At 38.7% G+C, this 22,553-nt stretch overlaps 2 protein-coding genes across 12 annotated transcripts in view; one reads left to right on the forward strand and one right to left on the reverse strand.

The window, feature by feature from the left end:
- FAM114A1 (family with sequence similarity 114 member A1) overlaps positions 1–15,869 on the reverse strand; it is a 31,738-nt gene extending 15,869 nt beyond the window's left edge. For 4 of the 7 annotated variants that reach the window (XM_010710287.4, XM_010710286.4, XM_085223316.1 and 1 more), the window contains exons 1-7: positions 15,336–15,468; positions 13,238–13,587; positions 11,643–11,727; positions 4,744–4,857; positions 4,448–4,554; positions 3,663–3,797; positions 1,080–1,232 (exon numbers count right to left, since the gene is read on the reverse strand). In XM_010710287.4, coding sequence (XP_010708589.1) covers positions 1,080–1,232; positions 3,663–3,797; positions 4,448–4,554; positions 4,744–4,857; positions 11,643–11,727; positions 13,238–13,587; positions 15,336–15,354 — 963 coding nt within the window. In that variant the 5' untranslated portion in view covers positions 15,355–15,468. Of the gene's footprint in view, positions 1–1,079; positions 1,233–3,662; positions 3,798–4,447; positions 4,555–4,743; positions 4,858–11,642; positions 11,728–13,237; positions 13,588–14,600; positions 14,748–15,335; positions 15,469–15,717 lie in introns of those variants that run through there. The other 3 variants (XM_085223314.1, XM_085223315.1, XM_010710288.4) reach the window with 3 other exon arrangements.
- Positions 15,870–16,117: 248 nt separating this feature from the next.
- Positions 16,118–22,514, forward strand: LOC100551461 (toll-like receptor 1). Of its 5 annotated transcripts, none has more exons than XM_085223308.1 (3): positions 16,118–16,843; positions 17,133–17,483; positions 20,400–22,514. In XM_085223308.1, the coding sequence occupies exon 3, from the start codon at positions 20,458–20,460 to the stop codon at positions 22,414–22,416; it is 1,959 nt and encodes a 652-aa protein (XP_085079434.1). In that variant the 5' UTR covers positions 16,118–16,843; positions 17,133–17,483; positions 20,400–20,457; the 3' UTR covers positions 22,417–22,514. The 5 variants fall into 5 exon arrangements, with proteins under 5 accessions (XP_085079434.1, XP_085079436.1, XP_085079435.1 ...); XM_085223310.1 differs by having other exon boundaries at positions 17,420–17,483; XM_085223309.1 differs by having other exon boundaries at positions 16,118–16,638.
- The last annotated feature ends 39 nt before the right edge of the window (positions 22,515–22,553 follow it).

Consider the following 22,553-nt stretch of genomic DNA (forward strand, 5'->3'; position numbering starts at 1 on the left):
AATTATCTAAGACACAACATGCAGCACATCAGAAACCCCATGGTTATAACTTATGCAAGTATTACCCTGTGGTATCTCACAGTAAAAGAGCACTGACAGATACCATTGGCCTGAACTTGTTTACTATATATTACATTCCTGTTTTGTAAGGTGTTTTTTGTTCTTGTTCACTTTTAAAGCCCCTTTACATAGGGGCTTTGAATTTATAATATTGCTTTCAGACATAGCTGTAGAAAACAGAAAATATGGATAGTAGGTACCTGACTTCTGTTAAAACTTCTATTATCTGTGAGAGCAACTATAAAAAGAAAAGTTGTTTTTTCTGTTTTTTATTAAAAACCACCCAGAGAGCAAGGAGTGCTGACTACAAAAATAAGAGAAAACATTTTAAGAAATAAATTCAGAAAGATGTTTCAGTATAAAATTCCACTGATGGGAATCTACAGCAGTTCTCTACGGTCAGTGATCTACTGATCTAGTAGCAGCACAAATAACTTGATGACTGAAATTAAAAAGCAACCATGTATCAGATAGGTGTTAGTAACTTCAGGATGTTTTTTGGGGAGATGTGCAGCATTCATATACTCCCAGTAATGGAATTAGTCTTGAGGTCATTCTACGTAAGCTTAGAAACAGAAACAAAAATACAACTTAGGAATTGAATAACTAACCTGGAATTCGTTTTAATTCACTATCCTCCAGCTGCAGTATGTCTGAAATTCCTGAATGTAAATATCAATGCCTGATACAAAAACAAAAGACTTGAGCCCCCTTGAAATTCTGGACAGACGTCTGCCTGCGTAGCATCACAAGATGAAAGATATCCACTATACGATCTCAAAAGAAATAATTTTCAGTTGTGAAGCTGTTTCTTTCGAGCTAATCTTTGAGTTAAATTGAGGCGTATTGAAATGAATTTCCTGAAGACACAAACCCTGAGACCACACCAGCTTTCTCTGAAGCTGACGGAAAACTTACTGTTCATTTCACATGCAACTGCACAGCAAAATGAAAGTAAAGAACAGGTGTTTTTTTTTTTTTAACCAGTTATTGTGATTTATCCAGTCTGCATACTGTACCTGGTTTTCACTTTCATTTGACAAGATTTCTAGAGCTTCAAGATGAGACAAACCCTGGAACTCATCAAAAAGCAGTCCATAGTGTGCTGTTCTTTCAACTGTAACTTGCTGGGCCCGTCTCTGTTTCTCCTTTTCTTTAGCTTCTCTCAGCAGCTGCAAAAATATACATCATTCCTGTTGTATTTATTGGTGGCGCTGTAGCTATGACAGATTATATTACATTCTGCTTCTGCTTGTTTAGAAAGTAGTAATAAAATTTGGGACTATATCACACCTGCAGAGCTGAAATACCCAACTTTTTTTTTAATAAAAAGTCTAATAAAATATTTATGTAGCATTCTAAGTGTGTTTTTCCCCAATAATAATTGCTAGCCATCTTTATTTGTTTGCTCATCGTTAAAAAAAAAATCTGTTTTCAAAAGCAATGTCTGCTATGAATAACATCTCATAAATGTAGCTACCAATTACAACGGAAGAAAACTAAAAAATATTTCATATGCAACCTTAAAGACTCCTGCAATCCATTCCACAGACCACAGAATGTAAAGAATATTATTTCAAGACCTACTTGTCTGCATAAAAAATGTATCTACATAAATATTTCTTATGTACATAAAATACTTTTAGTAGATACTAAAATTGGTGGGTTTTTTTTGTGACAGCAAGACTGACAAGAGAGATCTAATTAGGCATGTCCTTTCCAAGGATGAGGCAGAACTATACTGCATATACCTGGAGATATTTTGGAGTGATTTTCTTATAAAGCAGACTTTCAAGGAAAGCATGGTCTCTCTTGTATGAATTTGCCACTGTAAAGCCCTTAAGTAATGCTCAATTACATCTTAAATCACCTATAAACCTGCATATAGGTAAATTCACACCACTTACTGTGGTGTTATTCAAAATTTCTATGACAAAAGACTGAGGATAGATTTTTTCAGTCCCCATCATGAAAAAGTTAATCACACATTGTACATTTTATGTACAGATCACCTATAATGAAGCACCATGTTATGAAAATCATGAAAATCAGTATGTACCACTTTCTATATCAGATTTCATGGGTGGATTTATGCATATGATTTAGGAAAGTATTCTCAAAGGCTCACTTTAAGCCTACACATCTAGCTTTATTAGGTTGCCTCTATAGTCAGCAGAATAGCTTAAACTGCTCATAGGCCAGTTTAAAGCTAAAACCAATTTAGTCTGCTCTACCTGTACTGACTAACAAATTACAAAGCATCAGGCATGGCTAGTGCTCAATCATTTAAAATGGAAAATTGTTTTGCTTCTGCAAGATTTGTCCTATACAGGCAGTATCAGGCTTATTTTAATCATTCTTCATACTTGATTTTGAGTTACTTTACAACCCTACTTGTCTCTTTCATGTGTTTAAAAACATTTGGAACACTGAAATTAAATAAAAGTCAAATCCATTCCTCCATGAAGTCAACAACAAAACCTAGTTGCGTTAGAAACAGCCAGCAATTCTTATATGGTATCAAATACGCCTGTATAAACAGCCTTGTTTAAATATGTGAATGCTACAACCCAGATAGCTTTTCCCAGATTGATCAAAGTTTTCAGTCTTCATAGGAACCACTTTCATTACTGCAGATCTAGTGTCATTATAGCATGAAGTGCTTTGGGATGCCTTCCATAAAATACACTCTTCAAACTTAAGCTTGAGCACAATGGCTACAAGTACTTAACTAGACATACACATCCAGAACCACACCACAACACAGACTTCAGCTGTGATACTGAGATTGTAGTTATGCCTTCGTTTGTTTCCCCTTTATCAATGCTAAAACAAACTTCAAAACAGAGTGCTGCTGCAACACATTTATGTCATATGTGTAACTGCATCCATGTTCTCTACAAGAATTACTTGTTTTTGGCCTGCTATGACAGTAACAGTCTGTTTCAACTTAAAATGACCGATAGTAAAAAATGAAACATCTCATTAAAAGAGAAATCCCTTACCACTCTCTACAAGGGAGTAAATGTAAAAATCAAAGTTTCTTTTCCATGTCTATTGATTTCTGCAGCTTTCTTCCCCTCAGGAGAGCTAAAATGATTTTGCACTGGTAGTGCATGTACTGCTGTTCTATTACCATGTCTCTGAACCTTTAAAGATACAAATCATAACACAACTCCTCTCCAAGGGTACCTTTAGTTTACTTGGACATAAGATGCCCCTTTTTGCAGCTCTGATTCCTAATGAACCACACATCACATTCCATTTTTACTCATTTTCAAGCAAAGTAGTACAGTGATGTTTATGCTACAGCTGTTACAAAAATGATAATTTGATTGTCTCTCTGGAGCATAATGGTTTATTACCACATATATTATCTCATCAACTATACTGAATATAATTATGCAGAAAGGATATTTTACATCACCTTTTGTAATATCTGTGAAGAAAAAGACACTAGAGCAAATACAAAGCATAATATTTATTTTCATAAGCCTAGCCAATATCTACTGCAATAAATAAAGCCTCTCCCTGAGGCATCTGAAATTCTGGAAAATGAATGTGAAACTGCAGTGACAGTGTTGTATTAAAATAAATCCAACCTGAGACAGAGAAACTGTTCTTGCCATCAGTGTTTTTGTTCTCTTAAATCCAGGATCACTTTCTGCAAGGACATTCATGGTTGTCTTCCCAATAAATTCCAAAGCATCTAAGCCTCCAGATAATACACTTTTCCCCTGTATAAAAGAATGAAGTTATTTCCTTTCCACTTTATGCTAATAGGAACTGTAAAGAGTATTACATTTGCTGACACCATCTTAGGACATTCAGCTCCCTAGATTTTCTCTGCTCTAGCTAACAATAGGATTTCTGTGCTCATACAATTATGTTACATTGTTCTGAATACATTTTCAATTAAATACCAATATTTGTAGTTAATTAAAAGCCCCACACAAGAGGAAATAAAACTTGTTGACAATGAAAATTTTAAGAATACCATTTTCACTTGATCTTAAGTAGCAGCTTATCTTTGGGAACATTTTAGGCAAGAAAAATATGGAGTCCAAGTCTACCATGGACAGAATGAGACTGCCTTATCGAACTGATTTATAAAATTTTGGTGTGTGATTACTCTGGAAACATCTATAGAAACAGTTGTTTTTTTCTGTGTATTTTTACTAGCATTACCCCACGCTCATAATTTTTCAGCTACATTGAAAATGAATTTCTATTGGCTAGTTTCAGTGGAAATAACTTTAAATAGGCTTATTAGAAAGCTGTTTTTACAGATACCTCCAAACCAACAAACAATTGTTAAATGTGACCTGCACTGAACTAAAAATAGTGGAAAATCTTTAGAGAAAAGAGGCCCATTAAAACAACTCACTGTGTTCTGTACAACATTAGTGATAGTTGACAACATTCCACGAGATCCAGATGAAGGAGAAGGAGGAATATTCTCGGAAGAGCTTTGGTCAAAAGAATCTTCTGCTTCTAACAAACAACAACAAGAATAATTTTTTTTTAAAAAGGGAGTAAGCTAGAGCATCTTTTCACCTCTGTAAGTCACAAGTTACAGTAAACGGGATCCTGTGATCAAAATCTTAAAATTTTAAAATTCTGTGAATTGAATTCATTTGGCAGTGTCAAAAGTGCCAGAGATTTCAGTGAACTTAAACCTACGTGTAAGTGATGCTTCAGCCGCAGGATGCTCTGCTGCTTCTGAAGATGCTGAACTTGCATGATGAATTCCTAGGGTAGTTCCTGCTTTTTCCTTTACTGCTGTTATCCCATGACCTGCAGCAAAAATGCACTTTAAATAATATGATGTGAAAACTTATTCCTAACAGTGCATAACATCCTTATGTACCATGAATGATCACCAAAAATAACTCACAATCAGAGTAAGTATCGAAGTTACCTCACTTGCTTATTTTCAAGGTCAATAATTCACTTGTCCTCCTACATCCAGTATATTAGCTGACTAGAAATGATAAAGCTAAAAATATAATACAAAAAACTCTAGATGAAAAGTGTCTCCTGCACAGTGCACACTCGCTGCATCTCTTTCAAAGCTAATCATTTCCAGCAGTAGGACAACAGAGTACCTTAATTATCTGTCCAGGAAAAGTATTAATGGCAGTTCAGTACTTCTTTGCCTCTCTAGTTCAAACTGAACTGTGAATACATAAATAATTTCATAGAGCCATTAATACCGATATCCTATTTTATATCCTATCTAAATATACATGTATACATATATATGTGTATGTATAGCCATACAAATATTCTTCTTGAAAACCTCATTAAAGAAAGACGTAGAAAAGCTATTTGGAATGGAATAAAAAGAAAAGCTTAGATTTATGATTCTGTGATTTTCATGTGGGTTGGACATCAGATGCTCAATGAGTTCAATAATAAATATGCTACAGAAACCATATGGGAAGTAGCACTACTGAAATATGGCATAGAAGAAAACTGGGGTATCTGCAGGAAAATACAAAGAAGAAAACAAATGTTCCCTTAGGAACAGAGTGCCAGAAACAAGTAGTTTATACTCTTATATAAAAAATGACATCAGGTACTAACATTTTACACAAACGGAGACAAGGCACATAAATGTTCTTACCTGCCTAAAGGAAAAATGGCCTTTGTCTATTTTATCTCTTGTCTTACAACTGCAAAGGACATGCTAGGTTATCTGCCACAGTAATTTATGTCACTGCTGGATAACTCCTTGCCTTCCGTAAAGTCTGCTCTGATGCAGATACTGAATAGTGAAGTACTGCTCCATCTAATCCCAATCTCTTGGGCATTTTATCTGGTTCAATGAAAACATTAGTATGAATAGATTCTCAAATAACTTCTTTACTCAGATTCCCAGAACTCACCTAAGTAACTATTAATCATGCTGATAAATTTAAGTAAAAGATACTTCATATCACATTCCTTTCTATTTCCGCTGCTCACAAGTTTTTAAATCAAACGATTTCCATTCTTTCCATTGATATAAATTGCTTACATATTTTGACTTGATAACTAAATATTACCATCTGTAATTACACAAAAAAGTTTTTATGTCAATTTATGGATTTGCATAAATTATGATTTCATAGACAAGCTTATATCCCCATAGCCTCATAACACATAGCATTTTCAAGACTATGTTTACATGTGCTAGAATGACAGGAAAGTCTTTCAGGTCAGCTACAAGTAGTTTTGCTGAACTAAGCTGCATGGCACATTACCTTTAGCTACAACAAAACAACCAGATGAAAACAACACTGCAACTAAAGCAACACAGCACTGTTAAGATACACACACACGCCACAGAACTACATGCTGTGTTGGAAACAAAAATGATTATCCGTGATTCCATAATGCACAAAAATACAAGAGCTATGAGAGAAAAGCCTACATTTTAGGGGATGACAGCACACTGTTTTATGTTTATTTCATAAAACAACTGAACTGATACCGTAAACTTGGAAATACCTCAGATGACCCTATTTACTCATCTGTAATAGCAGAAGTGGAAGAGCTTTAGTAGGCATGTGGTTTGCTTTTGTGTTTTATTTTTTGCGTCTTTATTTTTTTATTTTGGTTTTATTTTTCTTGCCTGCATGATTTTTTTTTCCCTTCACTAGTAACTTCAGCAGAATATTATTGTTCAGCTAGGAAACTGCCTTCCTTCTATTTAAAATTCTGGTAAGACTTAAGCAATCCAGTCTGTAAATCATGAATAATTCCAACTAAGCTCTGAAGTGAAACCACTTTCAGAGCTCCTTACAGAATTTATAAAAGCTTTTAATGAAATAGTAATAGATATATATGCTATTGCAATGGTGTCTTTTTTTTTTTTTTTATCTCAACCTCTTCCATATCATAAAATATAAAGAAAACAAACGGGACTGCAAGGCTTATAGAAAGTAGTAGCTTTCCTAAAGCTAGTAGATAGTTGGGAAAAAAACCCCACAAGCTTTCAAGCGCACAAGCTGCTTTTTAAAAAAAAAAAGTTATGAGTTTCATATACAGACTGAGAAGGTATTTCCCTCACTTAAGCCTTTGGGCTTAAGGTTTGATGCTATAGCTAGGTGGACCTAATGGCTTCCTGATGCTTATATGCAGGTCATTGCAGTGGCTGCTAGCCATTAGACTGGTTTAGCTTGCACTGGTAACCCAGTGATAAAGTCTTACCAGGTATTAAAAACTGGATTGTGTAATTGCTGATTACTAAGCAGGACAATGTAAGAGAAAGAGTAAAATGATGACAGTAACTACAAAATTGTGTCTCAAGATCACAGTGAGCTTACTTCTCCCACTTCATTCTCCCAGCAACTACTGTGATGAATTGACTCCACTGTGGTTCCACAGATGAAAAAAAACAAACTTCCCATGCATTTTAAAAACAAAAGAAAACTCTTCATCTCAGTAAATATGGCACAGCCAATAACTTTCTTAGTGTGACACCTAGTGTCAGACACCATACATGGCTCAGGCAGTAACATTACGGAGGCATTATGGAACCTGCTATCACAGGCAGAAATGCCAGGGAAAGGGACCTTGATCAAAAAAACACTGAAGTCAGTTCAAAGCTAGAAGACTTCTGAAGACAAAACCACCATCAAAACAACCAGTAGCAATATGTAGTGTTAGTTAAGGAGAGAATATGCAAGTTACATGGAAACTACTGCTGGAAACTAAAGTCAACAATGCCACACATACAGCCACACACTGATTTGTTTGGAAGCTCTAAATCAGGGTTTGAAGAATAATGAGACTGAGATCCTTGAACAACAATTTCAGTTCAATCTTAAGGAGAAAGTATTTGGTAAGAACTGAATATATTTAGGGCTTCAGTATATTATTTAGCCCACCCCAAATTGTTTCTGCTATTTTTACACTGTACAATTTTGAAAACAAAAAAACAAGGAATGGGAAATACTTGTCACACTTGACCAGACAAGAAGTTGGGTTATACAAAGGCTATGACAGAAAGAAAAATCACATACTGAAGGTGTTATTAGAAAGCCTAATTCCAGAAAAACAGCTTCCCTCGTACTATGTGCTACACTAAAACAATAAGCATCATTTAAATGACAGCAAATCCATTTTCTACTGTAGAATAGGAGATTAAGTTGCTCTGTTATTGGTTGACCTGCTTGCTCAGATTTTAAACAGAATAACATCAAAGTGGAATAATAAATATTTAATAAAAAGAAGAAAGGTTATAGAAATTCCCAATAGCTTTTTTCTTCTGTTTCTTGCTAATGTTTACCATACTGATCAGATACGTAGTATATCCAGTCTCACATCACGTCTGTGATGGTGACAGGCAGCAAATACTTCACAGGACCCAGCATGAATTTTTGTAACAAACACCTAGGAAGTAAGCCATCTATATACACTATTACTTGTTGTACTGACTTCCTAGAACAAATATTAGGGCACGCATGTGGCATATCGAGTTATTTTAGGTTCAGTGAGCTATCAATCTCTCTATCTATATTACAATGTTTAATATAGCATCCAAAGCTATAATCTCATAGAAAATAAATATAAATGTTGTTAATTAAGATTTAGTATCCAATATCAGACTTAGACTACCTTGTAAGGAAAAAAAAACAAATAGAAATAATATATCTGACTATGGGGTGCATGAACATAAGTTTGATTTCTACTTCATTCAATGAATATTTTATTTAATAAATTCCTACAGGATAGTTAGATTCAAAATTACTAGATGTTAATACAAGAACTCAACCCCACCTGGACCACAGGGTCAGAAAGTGTCTCAGAGAAGTAGATTCCAGGAAATAGGAAAATAGGGGAAGTGTTGCAGTACATACATGTTTTTTTAGACTCTCTCCCAGTTGCTGTAAACTAAATAGCAGACAGACCGTTGCTGTTACATAGTGCAACCTTCCACATGAAAAATTAATCTTAAAGTTTTCTCATTTTCCTCTCTGCTTTTGGATACTCCTTCACCTAGGCAGCTTGATCTGTTCCAACTACACACTTTTTAAAATAATAATGTTGCAAATATATAGGTGGCATTCATATGGCCATTTAAAATAGATAGCATCACACAATCTTATCGAGTCAGACTGCTTATGCATCAAAATTTTGGTATATTTACACCTACTGAGAATTAGTTACGATGTTGACACAGTCAGATGGTAACTCATGTCAATTAAGAATGAATTTTTGATATATATATATATGAACCAATACTTTACACAGCCTACAAAAAAACCAAGATGATATAAAATACAACACGGCAATTCACAGATGCACAATGCTGGCAGCTTTACAGAAAAAGCACCAAACAGCTGTAAATAGGAAGTCTTGTTTACTTACCAGACAATAAGAAGGAATACAACACACATTGTTTGTCTCCCAAACCTTTTCCAACAGCATTCATCACTTTCAAGCAAGCCCGTGTCTGTTTTGCAGAAAGTATCGAAAGCTCTGCTGCCCCACAGGAAAAGTACGTACTTTGTGATACTAAACTCATTGCTCTGCAAAGTTGAAACTTTTTAGCAATAGAATACTGTAAGTGGGACTGCCTCTGCAGCTCTACAGGAACAAAGTCCATTCCGTAGAAAGTAGTATTAGAAGTCGCAACATCAGAATCTGTTACAATGTTGTTCACTGCAAAATCTAAACAGAATGTAAACATGGCTATCTCACAGGTGAAAAAATAAGTCTCCTGAAAGTGTCGTGTTCTAAGAGACCCAATGCTGCAACTATTAAAATGAACTGAGGTAATTAATCCCCATTACAATTTCAACTGGTGCAATCCAGAATTACTTTTACACACATAACTTTTCCTCTTTTGTTATTTACACTAAGCCCAATTTGTTTCAGACTGCTGTTAGTTCACATCTTTTATTCCATCTACTAATCATGTTTCAACACACCCTTCTATGAGTCTGAAAGGGAAGCACTGAACTTTATGCTTTAATACAAGTTGAGAACACACACAGTTCCACAGCTAGTTAAGATGCTTTTGTACCCATCTATACATTCCTTGTGTTCCTGCCATTCCACTCACACTAGCAGCAGCATTTTGGTGATCAAATGGTGCCACACTGCAGAATTTAGAAACTAATCTAGATGAAGATCCAGGTCTCAAATTAATTTCTACTTTCCAAAATCAGTCCCAAAAACTAGCTCCCCACATCACTCCACGGAAGTGATTGTTAGCATAAGAGAAGGATGAAATACATTGCCTTTCAGCAGAAACCTTTGTTTATATCAGTTTAAAAACATCTTAGAAACACATTCTAAGATTATTAGAGATGTTAACTGGTGGATTACCTGAAGAAAAAAACATAGTTAGAAACTGATGAATACAGGTCAAAATAGGAATGATAGGGAAGTCCCCTCTTTCACTGAGGAACAGATAAAAGTAGCTTACTGTCCAAGGAGAACAGGAAGAAGAACAGGAAGAAGAACTACTTAACCCTACATGTGGTCATAAACCAGTAAGTCGGTTGTATCCGTGATTTTCAGTAACTAGCAATTAATTTGAATTCCTAGTGTAACAGTCTGAAAGATCAACACAGTGGAATGGTGATACAGGAGGTGTAATAACAAAAGGACTAGTGCAATGGAAAGGTGCTCACCTGTCTCTGAAAATCTAGGCTCACAGAGAAAAAAACTCCACAAGGAAGAAAACTCCAAACAGAAACCCTTCCTCAGTGTCAGTCAGCCCTTAAATGGGGTCTAGGAGAGGTACAGCCAGGCTCCACCCCTTCTGCTCACACAGCTGAATTGCCTTCACCTGTGCTCCCAGGGCTGAGTCAGTCCTTTCCTCAGGTGATCAATCAGTGGTTCAGGCCATGACTCAATAGTTCCCATACACCTAGTTTCATCTTTCGAAGATGTTCTTTGGATCCTTGATGAGAACTGATCAGCTAACAACTTAGTAGCCGTTCCCTTAGTTACATGCTGGGAACTAAGTATTGCATGTTTTACTTTTTGTCTGTAGGAGTTTTTTATGTGTAACAATTAAGTTTTATCTGAAGACATCACATGCACATTTTGGGCTGACATACTGTTGGAAATCAGCGTATAGGAAGAAAGAATGTAGGCTCTGTGTTTCAATATATTGTCTGACATGATAAAGGTTAACAGTTCCACTGTGGGTCAGTGAAAGCTGGAATAATTTGAGAATTTATATTGTACAGTTAGAAGTCATGATGCATAAACCACAAACACATACGTGAATGAATCTGGGATGGAGGGCATTGGCTTCAAAACCCACAAACTGACAGTCACCGTATCATATTATGTATCCTTCCTGTGAAGCAGCCACAATGAGGTAACTCATTCTATACAAACAAGCCCATTATATTGACACGTTACACAGTTTAGGAAAGTCCTTTGTCCTATTAAAAAAGTCATGGCACACTGTCACCTTGCCAAGCCAATCAGGACAAAACTCTAGGAATACTGTTAGTTAAGGGAAGTACTCTGACTTTAGATGTTGTCTTTAAGATACAACGTGATGTGTCTAATGACATTAAAATTATGATTTAATTCATTTCCACAAACTTTACTGATGGAACACTTACCCACTGTGGCTGAAGCTGATGACAAGAGAGACTTGCCCCAGGAACCCCAAGCTCCCCATCTACTTGCTTTAGATGAATCTGTAGCCTGTAAAACAGATATATTACTCTACTGACTAAAAATCATGTGGTATCTTCTGAAGAATGATTCTTTAGAGTCAGAATATACAGACGAATAGCCCAGAATGACTACATGACAAAACCTTTGCCACTAGTTCCTCTAACAGAAGCTTAAGCTTTTGTGCAAAGTAGTCCATGAGTAAAGGTATCGTTTAGCAACATTGCAGGGCTATTGCTGTTCTCATCTCACCTATTCTTCCCCACAGGAGCAAACAGATCATCGAGCTGACTCTGACACATCTCTCAACAGTGGCACTGCTCCTTTGGCTATTTCAAAATGCACCTCTTCCTAAAAGCCATAGATATCTTTAATATGTCCTGACTATGATCTGGTAGGTCCTTTCCAACCTTGTGATTCTATAATTCTAATGTCCTAATATTTCTTCAGGCACCTAATCTTATGAAGCCATACAAATTTAATATGGTACTCTCTGTGATAGGCAGGAACTCACCTTCTTTCTCAGTTCTACAGGAAGCCAGAGCTAGAGGTTTCTCTGCCTGAGTCTCCTTACAGGTAAATGTGCATAGGGAATTTCTCACAGCTGTGTTCAATCAAAACAGAGCCATAGGAGGCACTGAGTGCTTCTTCTTCCATTAATGTGTGGGAGTGAGTAGTTATCAGTATTCCGTGTTTAAATCATACTAAAAAACTGGTGTCTGAGTCACAATTAACGTACCACCTCTGCATTTACTCAAAACCAAAAAGATGAAGTATACCGGGATACTTCAGCTCTGCACTGTGCAGTGCATACATCCCATCACCTCTTTGAGGCAGGTCTCTGTCCCTAGTGGAAGGACTAAACCAATGTATTTTAACTTTTTCCAATTTGTGGATGCCTGAAAGTCTTCCGGAGACAGGAACATCTTTAACTAAATCATGTGCACTGAACACATAGACTACATAGACTACAAAAAAAAAAAAGAAAAACAACTCTTTTTGTATTTTCCTTTTTAATGAACTTCTTGCCTTTGCTCACCGTAGTCCCAGAAGAGGTTTGGGGATCACAAATCAAAAACCACTGGCTTGGAACAAAGAAAATCAGTTTCACTCACTTTCACTGAGTCTTGTGAAAGACACTTTATTTTTGAGAAGTCAGTGAAAATAAGAAAGAACAAGACTTCCTGCTGCAAATGCAGCTTAAGTTCTGTCCTCTTCAAGGTTTGTTCTCTGAACTGAACAGAGCAGATATGTACAGGAAACCAGATAACAAAATCATAGAAGTACTACAGCTATATAAAATGGACTAGGTTCTTATTAAAACTCTGGCATAGTTTTATTGCACCAAGATAGCAAGATCAAATTAATATCATACCAGCAAAGACAGATTCAGCTATTCCTAGCTCCAAAAGCCGGTGATGGAGTCTAACTGATTCTATCCCTGTGAAGGTTCTTGTAAAGAACAGTATCAGTGTTTTACAAAATTTGGTTCTCACAGAGCAAGAGGGGGAGGGCTTTTATGGAAGAAAGCATTACTCACTGAACTACTTTGTTCAGGCAGTGTTTCTTCAGGTTCAGGTTCTGTATCAAGGCTTACAGTCTCAATGCACTCAGTGGGCATGTCTTCAGTCACCTCTCCATTGGAAGGCAGACTTTCAGCTATTTCTTCAGTCAAAGGATTTTCATTAATAAATACATCTCCCTTCTGTCCATTACTGGCATCCTGAGTGGCCTGTCCCTGCTCATCTTGTGAGGACGCAGGCAGGATCTCAGCTTCCACAGGGTGCAGTACTGATTCCTGAGGCAATACATCACTGCTGGGCATTTCCATTACTTCAGGTTTCTCTTCAGATGCGATGCCATCACTTAAGTCTTCAGACATTTTCAATTCTGAACACAGAAAACAAGTCAGTGTTTTCAGACTCTACAAACAGGTGAACGACCATAAAATATGTAGTGCTTCCCAAAAGCTACTGCTGAAAAACAACGTACCCTATGTGTATGTATGGAGCCCTATGATACGTGTGTCACACCCGCCCTGACTACTTTCACCATGCAAGACTGCATTCAAGTACAAAGAGCAGCACTATTAGTTTGTGTTCCAAAATACTGCTTGGTGATGGAGAAAGGATGTTTGTTTGTCTGGAGAGGTCAACTATGAGAGCTTCCATGTGGCTAATTTAAATGATTTTTATTAGATATAGAAGAAATGCCAACAGTTAGTGGAATAATCTGAGCTGAAGTGGCTCTGGAACACAATGGCCAAGCAGCTCTTACTCTCATTTTCATCACTTCTACTTATACAGGTTCCTACAGTCTGCTGATTGATGGTGAGGAGGATGACAAGAAGCTGAAAAAAGCACAGTGTGATTAAAGCTGTGGTAATGTTAATGTATTGGAGCAGGGAGATAATTTGAATACATGACAGACCATGGACCCTGCAGCCATTTCATACGCAGGAAGCATCCATTGCTCACACAGTCTGTATTTGTTGTCTCAAAGGCTTACTGCCTGGGGAATGCAATGCTTCTCACCGTTCTAAATGCTTCTCACTGTTCTAAAATGTCATGTATTAAGAATTAATTAAACAGAATTAAGCTGTGTGATTAAACTTCAACTCTGAAGCCAATGTAAGTTTGCATGAATGAGGTACAGTTACTGTTGTTTTTTGTTTTTCTAAGTTTAAAACTGATTTTCCTTTATTTACTCCACATCTTTCAACACAATTTTTATTTTAAAGTATTTTCCACAATGCTGTCATCTGTAGATCAAGGATCCAGGCACTAAGTCCTACACATGACTAAGGAGAGGCAGTGGCAGAGTCCAAAAGCCCTGTGAAGTAATTACCACTATTTACTTGCTGACAACAACAACATGCCTAGCAGTGTACTTGAAAAACAAACCTTGACAGGGAGCTGTTATTGCAAGGTCTTGTCTACACACAGTGTTGTATGGCACAAAATGAACTCAGGCAATCTGTCTGGAGAAGCTATATTTTTCACTGACTGCCATTCAAATTAACACAGTCCAAAGCACCTCTCTGAAGGACTGAGGTTCTAGAAGGGATTGAAGAACAGGAAAAGAAGGTGAAAAGAGGAATATGACAGGGATTTATAAGTCTGCCTGACAAATATGTATTTATATTAGTGGAACTTATTAAAATCTGTGGAATCATGCACACCTGTGGCCTTAGCATCCCGTTTGTCTAATTTGGATGTAGATCAGCTGTTTGAACAGCACCAAGAATAGCATTTGGGATCAGTGAACTGGAGTCATGAATAAATAAGCAGTAGATGCCACTTACATTACTTCAGCTTACACTGGAACTTATTTTATCTTTAGAAAACATGCATTTACACATCAGTATCTTTACACTTGCTACAATCATCTGCAGTTTCCCATTAAAATATTGCAAATACTATAAAACGCTTCAGTGTAGACAACCATGGCAGTAGTTTAACCGTACTCACCCCATGATGAGTGAGACAACTAACAAATATGTTTCTATCTGCATCGTCTAGGACGGCCCTCTACTAAAACTAGTAAAACCTTTAGATACTCGTATCATAATTCTGTATGGGATGGATGTGGACAGCAAACGCCCAACGGCAGAACGATACGTAAGGGATCACACGCACTTTTGCCGGAACAGCTCATCTCTGGGGACCGCTGTGGCCACGGGCCCTGCAGTTCTCCGCTCAGATGAGGGGAGCAGAGTAAAATGCCGAACTTCCCGAAGCGCGGAGCAGCGCCTCGGCAATCCGTCACTCGCCAGACCCCCGCACGATGCGTGGCGGCACAGCTCCGCCCTCCCGCCCGACAGCCGCCGCCGCTTCGTTCTCCGCGGGACTCGGCCCCGCTGCCACCTGCCCGGCGCAAAGCGGGAAGAACAGCCGCTCCCTCAAACCCGCAACTTCCCCCTTTTCTTCTTTCTTTTTTCTTGCTTAAACCCTCCGGGCTTGAGCTGTCGGTCAGCAGCCCGCAGCCGGTTTCAAAAGCGGCAGCAAGAAAAGCACGCACCGCCGCGCTGCTTACCGCTCCGCAGTCCGTCGCGGCGCACCCCCGAGTCCGTCCCCGCCCCGCCACGTCGGCAGCAGCGGAGGGAGGAGGGAGCGCCGGCCGGGCACGGCGGGACGGCCGGGCTGGGCCGCGCCGAGGGCGGGCTCTACAGCCGCTCTCCCTCCGTCCCTCCGAGGCGGCCGTCTGTAGCAGAGGGGCCGCCGCGAGGTGCCGGATGCTGGACGGGTGCGCTGCGCTGTGCCGTCCCGCCGCGGCCGCCACGACCCCGAGGGGGCCGACAGGAAGAGTGTGGCAGCGCCGGAGCTATAAAGCGTGCTGAAATGTTGCGAGCACCACCGAGTGCAGCCACTGGGCTGCGATCCGTCTGTTTATTTACTTGTTCACAGAAAGTTTGACCCTTCCTCAAAACAAAGCTGATGGAAGTGAATGGCTGCAGAGTTGAACAACGGCGGTTTCGCTTTCAGGTTCCCTTGGCACCCCGGCCGTGGCCGTTACAGGAGAAGCAGCCGACCCGCTCGGAGGCGTGCCCGCAAACTTCCAGCAGTGCCCCTCACGGCTTTTCCTCTTTTTTTTTTCCTGCCTCCTCTTAGGGCAAAGCATGCCCTTTCGCTGCGATCAGTAGTTCCAGGGTTCATTGCAGCATCGCTTCTGCCGCCAGACTTCCTTCGCTGAATAAAGTTATTCGCTGTTGCCCTAGGAAGCATAATAACAAATCCTATGAATCACTGAGGAGAGCTGCTGTGGGAGGCCACAAAACAAACACGATTTCTCAGAGGGTTGCTTCACAGATAGGGATAGAGCCGTGTGACCGACGCCCTTACCAAGCAGATCTCTGAAGCTTCCCGTGAAGGCGGGAGACAGCAGGACGAACGCCTGTATCGCTAAGTCATGCACTGATTTCTGAGGAGTTTCAGTGAGACTGCAAGTATCGGGGCGTGCTGGGCATTCTGGCACCTTTCACGTTAATGCAGTAGATGTATCCATTGGGAACTCTGGAGTAATCCTGGGGGTTTGCCTCTGCTTTTTAATGGTATCTGTGTAGATAGAGGAGTAAAGCGTTGTCTTAGGAAGAATTCTAATGGATGAAGCTTGGTGGCTGGAGATGGCTTTTTCCCCATCGTGTACTGTAAGTTGGACTATGAAACGGATCTTAAAGTGCCGGTTTGCAGATTCTGTATAAGTCCACGCACATTTTAGAAATGGAAGACAGTATTAATGAACATTGTTACAGAAAGTTGTTTGTTAAGGATGAATTAACATTATAAATGTGTGTGTATGTCTGTGGGCTAGAAGGGTGTGTTAGTTTCTTGAACTGTTAACTGACTTGTTTGAATTTAGCACTTGTATTTTACAGTATGTTTTCTTTTTCTTTCACTTGCCAGTAATGAATTTCACTTGTATTTTTTTCTCTGCAGTGATGTGGCAAATAGTTTTTGGAACAAAAAGTTAATATGGGAAAGGAGCAATAGGGGTGGAATCTCTCTCCTCCATCTTGGATTTCACTGAAGTTTGTTATCTCTCTAAGTTGAGTGCTGTTGCCTTCTAAAAGGGTCCTTGATAGGTTTCAGAAAAAAATCACAGAATCATAGAGATTGGAAGGGATCTCTGAAAAATACTTGCCTTTTAATGAATATAGAAGTTTAAAGAAAAGATGGAAGGACACAACTTCATTGTGTGTCTTAATCTGATTACATTTATCAAGGCACGGAAGTATGCATAACATTTGGGCAATGTATTCATCTTCTTCTCGTGATTGCACAAGAGTGGTAAGTATGAGAGCTAATGGCATGCAATTTATAGTAAAATGCTTATTTTGCTGTTTAATGTATGCTTAAACCTATCTTTGTAGAATGTATGCAGAGTTGCAGATCTCAGACTATGCCAGTGGCCAGCACGCTCACCAGTAACAGGCCCTAATATGGAACAGTTTTTACATGTTAACTGAAAATATGTCTGATTCTGTACTCATTTGAGTGATATGTTTGCATGTTCAGTTTGTTGAACTGTTACATTCCAAAACAGGAGTGAATGTTTGGTGTAACTGAAGGCTTGTAAGATTATATCTTCTCAGATAGGAGCAGGTAGTAGAATGGCTTGTAAGTAACAATATCACAAAGTGTCACTTGTAAATCAGATTTGAATACTCTTGTCTGTAATCAGCAGTTATGGAGAAAGAGCTGAGGGGTACCACCATAAGGCTTATCACCACGAGAATGAGAGTATGAGTTTTTTGTATTCTGCTGTGTGCTGTTGCTCCTATCTTTCCCTTTCTTTTGTGGATTACTTCTTTTCACTTGAAGCTGAGAATGCAACAGTGGCATATAGAATATGCTATAAAATGAAAAAGTAATATTAAAAATGATTTCCTTTGCTTACTGAATCACTGACATGCTAAATCGTGCATGCACTGAAGTATGCTATGCCAAAAAGGAAGATGAGTTCCTCGGTAGTTAAACCATATTTAGACCTTCCTAAGATGGAACTTCTGACTAATGTTAGGCGGAAACACAGAGGGGCTGGTTTATGTCTTTGCCAGGACAATAACACAAGTGCTTGGGCATTCAGTACTCAAGTTGTCCCTCTGTTTTGATTCAAAAGTTCCATGTCCACTATTTAACCCAGTTACAACACTGCTGGAATGGGAGAGAGATTCTTCTTTTACCGTTAAGTTGGAATTATATAAGGCAAATAATGCTTTTAAAAACCAGCTTTGATAATAGCTTGTCAACTAAATAAGTAGAGCTAAGTGAAAAAAAAATGATCAGTATAATACAAAGGCTTTGATTGTTATTAAGAGAGGAAGATGTTTGAATTCTGGTGAAAACTTGCTCAAAAGAAGTACCTACTTTTGTATTAATGTGATGAAAAAAAAAATTGGTAAAAATGCTGGTTTTTTTTTTCCTGCTTACCCTATCACAAAGCATGAAAACACCCAGTCAAATGACAACTAAATAATGGGGAAATTATATTAGTGTTGTATGTGAAAAAACATCTGGAGAAACAGAAATGTTATTTCTCAAACTGTCAATAGGTGGCACAAACAAATTTTATAAAAAGTGTGGGTGTTTTTAAGTACTATTACAGAAAAGGATAGAATTACAGGAAGTTTTCTCTTTGTCTTTTCCTGAACACCCTTTCTGCTTTTTATCAGAGAGGGGATTTCAGGTAAGAAAGTTCTGTTTTTTATTGGATTTATGCTTTTTCTATTTAGCTAAACAGCCTAGTTTTATATTCTGCATCTTAATTGAAAATAGACCATGTTTTCCATAAAAGTTTATTAGCAAATGTGTGATAAGCATATGGGTAAAAAATGAGAGTGAATGTTCTTATGGTCAGTAAATTTGTCCAGAGAAGCTGGCCAAAGAGCATTTGCACCACGGTCACAGTGAAGGGGGTCACAGTGATATAATTGAAGTAGTTTTTTTACAGTTAAAATTAGGTCTAACTGATAGTATGTTTCATCGTTATGAAAGATACTTTTAGCATTTGAGTTTTGTGTTATACTGATAACTTTCAAAGTGCATGTCTTTATACTTAATGATCATAGCTTAATGCATTCTGTGTTATTTCTTATGTGGAAGTTAGTCACTTTATATTGAGTCCTTACAGGACGAACTCTTCAAACCCCACTTTTGATCTCTCTTTAAACAAGAGGACAGGTTCTCCCTGTGAATTTGATTTGCGTAGTCTACTGAATTGCTTATCTGCATGTATCTTGCAAGAGCTGTGTTTGTCAAGTTTAAAGATTTTAGGATACATTTTGAATGAAAAAAAGATGTTACTAGAAAGTATGATTTCTTCCATGCCACTCCCATTACTCCATTAGGAGTAATGTTCCCCAAACAGTCAAAAGAACAGACTAGAGAGTGGTGATTATTTTTTGTTTTCCGCACTTACCCAAATGTGTTTTGAGGGCTAAGATGGTGAAATTGAATATAATTTTTCAAAAGGAAATTTGGAAAAAGGCTGGACAAGTTATGCTGTGCTGCCTTGTTATGTCTTGACAGTTTCCAAGTCTAGTTTTATGCATTCTCTACAAAAGCAGAAATTAGTGGACTGTCAGCTATTTAAGTGTTGAGATATCTTAATATAAGTTATGTGATGTCAAGGAGAATGTGCACTGTAGGCCCAGTAGTGCAATTCTAAGAAAGCCTGTGGAATGGTTAATGGTACAGAGGTTATATTCCTCCAATGAATGGCAGCTATTACTGTCACGTTGTAGAGTCATTATGAGTTCTGTTTCAGTATAGGTTTTGTAGATTCAATTGTATGTTAAAAAATAATGTCTGCTGAGTCTAGTTCAGATCCTTTAATAGAGAATGGGGAGAGGGTGACCGTACTGACTTCAAATGTTGTACTTTCCTGTCAGAGTGTCCTGGAGTTGTGAGGAGCCTATGTAGTACATTAATGACAGCAGTAATTCCTAAGTAAGCAGGAAAAATCAACACCTATGAAATCAGATACATTTTGAAAGAAGCAGACTTTTTATTAAACATGGCAGATTTTGCCAAATTGAAATTACAGTAGTCACTTAATAAAGTCTTTCCTGAGATCGTAAGTCCCTTCATTGTTCTCTGAGTCAAAGGGAGAGATAGCAAATTGAAACCTTAAAAAAATCAATCTCTATGATACCTATTAATAGCTGCTTAATGATATAACTGTTTTTGTTGTTGTTGTTGCAGCATTAGAACAAAGATGGATGTATAAGTATTGAGCATCTCCAAGGAACCATAAGGCAGTATGGCAGAGAACATGAGATATCTCAGGAACTTTTTTATTTACAACTGTCTGTTTGCATTCACTTTTTGGAACAATATTGGCCTGGCTATGAAAAATGAACTCTTTACATCTGTTCCTAACAATTTTCTACAGGATGGTTTGGACAAAAAAAACTTGAGCCTTCCACACTCATATACAAATAATCAGCAGTCCAAAGCTGATTTTGGTTGGGTTGTGATAGAAAATACTACGGAAAGCCTATCATTGTCAGAAATCAAAAAAGACAATGTAAGAAAATTAATAACTTTATTATCTAATTTTAGAAAAGGTTCCAGGCTTCAAAATCTGACACTAACGAATATGTCAGTGGACTGGAAAGATTTTATTAAAGCACTCCAGACTGTATGGCACTCATCCATTGAATACTTCAGTATCAACAACTTAATACAAGAGGGGAACGTCAGAAGTTCTCGCTTCGACTATTCAGATACTTCCATGAAAGCACTTGCACTGAATAATGTTAGAATCACAGACCTATACTTTTCACAGGATGACATTTATAACATATTTGCAAACATGAACATTGAAGCCTTGACAATAGCTGATTCTGAGTTAATTCACATGGTATGTCCTTCATCTGACAGTCCATTTAGGTATGTAAATTTCTCAAAGAATGATTTAACAGATCTGCTTTTTCAGAACTGTGACAAACTAATTCAACTGGAGACATTTATTTTGAATAGGAATAAATTTAAGAGCCTTTCCAAGGTGAGCTTCATGACCAGCCGTATGAAATCACTGAGGTATCTGGACATGAGCAGCAACTTGCTGCGTAACAGTGGAGCTGAGAAGCGCTGCCAGTGGACTGATTCTCTGTCGGAGCTGGACCTGTCCTCCAACCAGCTGACAGAGTCGGTGTTTGAGTGCTTGCCCGTTAATATCAACAAACTGGACCTACAAAACAACCAGATTGCCAGTGTCCCCACGGGGATTGCTGAGCTGCAGTCCTTGAAGGAGCTGAACCTGGCATCCAACAGGCTGGCCGACCTGCCAGGGTGCAGGGCCTTTGCGGGCCTGGAGATCCTGAACATAGAGAGGAATTTGATCCTCACGCCAAGTGCCGACTTCTTTGAGAGCTGCCCGAGCGTGAAGGAGCTACAAGCTGGGCAAAACCCGTTCAAGTGTTCGTGTGAGCTGCAGGACTTCCTGCGCCTGGAAAGGCAGTCTGGGGGCAAGCTGTCCGGCTGGCCAGAGGCGTACGTGTGCAAGTACCCAGAAGACTTGAGCGGAACGCAGCTGAAGGACTTCCACCTGACCGAGCTGGCCTGCAACACGACTCTGCTGCTCGTGACAGCTCTGCTGCTGACCCTGGTGCTGGTGGCTGTGGTGGCCTTTCTGTGCATCTACCTGGATGTGCTGTGGTACGTGCGGATGCTGTGGCAGTGGACGCAGGCAAAGCGGAGAGCTTGGCACGACTGCCCCGAGGGGCGGGAAACCGTTCTGCAGTTTCACGCCTTCATTTCGTACAGCGAGCGCGATTCGTTGTGGGTGAAGAACGAGCTGATCCCCAATCTGGAGAAGGGGGAGGGCTGCATCCAGCTGTGTCAGCACGAGAGGAACTTTATCCCTGGCAAAAGCATCGTGGAGAATATCATTAACTGCATTGAGAAGAGCTACAAGTCCATCTTTGTGTTGTCCCCCAACTTTGTGCAGAGCGAGTGGTGTCACTACGAGCTGTACTTTGCCCATCACAAGTTGTTTAGCGAGAACTCCAACAGTTTAGTCCTGATCTTGCTGGAGCCGATCCCTCCATATGTTATCCCTGCGAGGTACCACAAGCTGAAGGCTCTCATGGCCAAGAGAACCTACCTGGAGTGGCCGAAGGAGAGGAGCAAGCGTGCCCTTTTCTGGGCTAACCTGAGGGCAGCTATTAGCATCAATCTGTCAGTGCCTGTTGAACAGAACAGAACAGAATTGTGAGGAAAGATATTAAAAGTTTTTATAATACAGTTTCTTCTTCTCCTTGAAATTTTTTTCATTTGTTAACCAATAAATACTTTATATCCATTGATTTTCAATATATTTCACCTTGTATTATAAAACCTTGTTTCTGGATA

The sequence above is a fragment of the Meleagris gallopavo genome, chromosome 4 (assembly GCF_905368555.1).
Source record: "Meleagris gallopavo chromosome 4, MGAL_WU_HG_1.1, whole genome shotgun sequence".
In the NCBI taxonomy this organism is placed as follows: domain Eukaryota; kingdom Metazoa; phylum Chordata; class Aves; order Galliformes; family Phasianidae; genus Meleagris; species Meleagris gallopavo.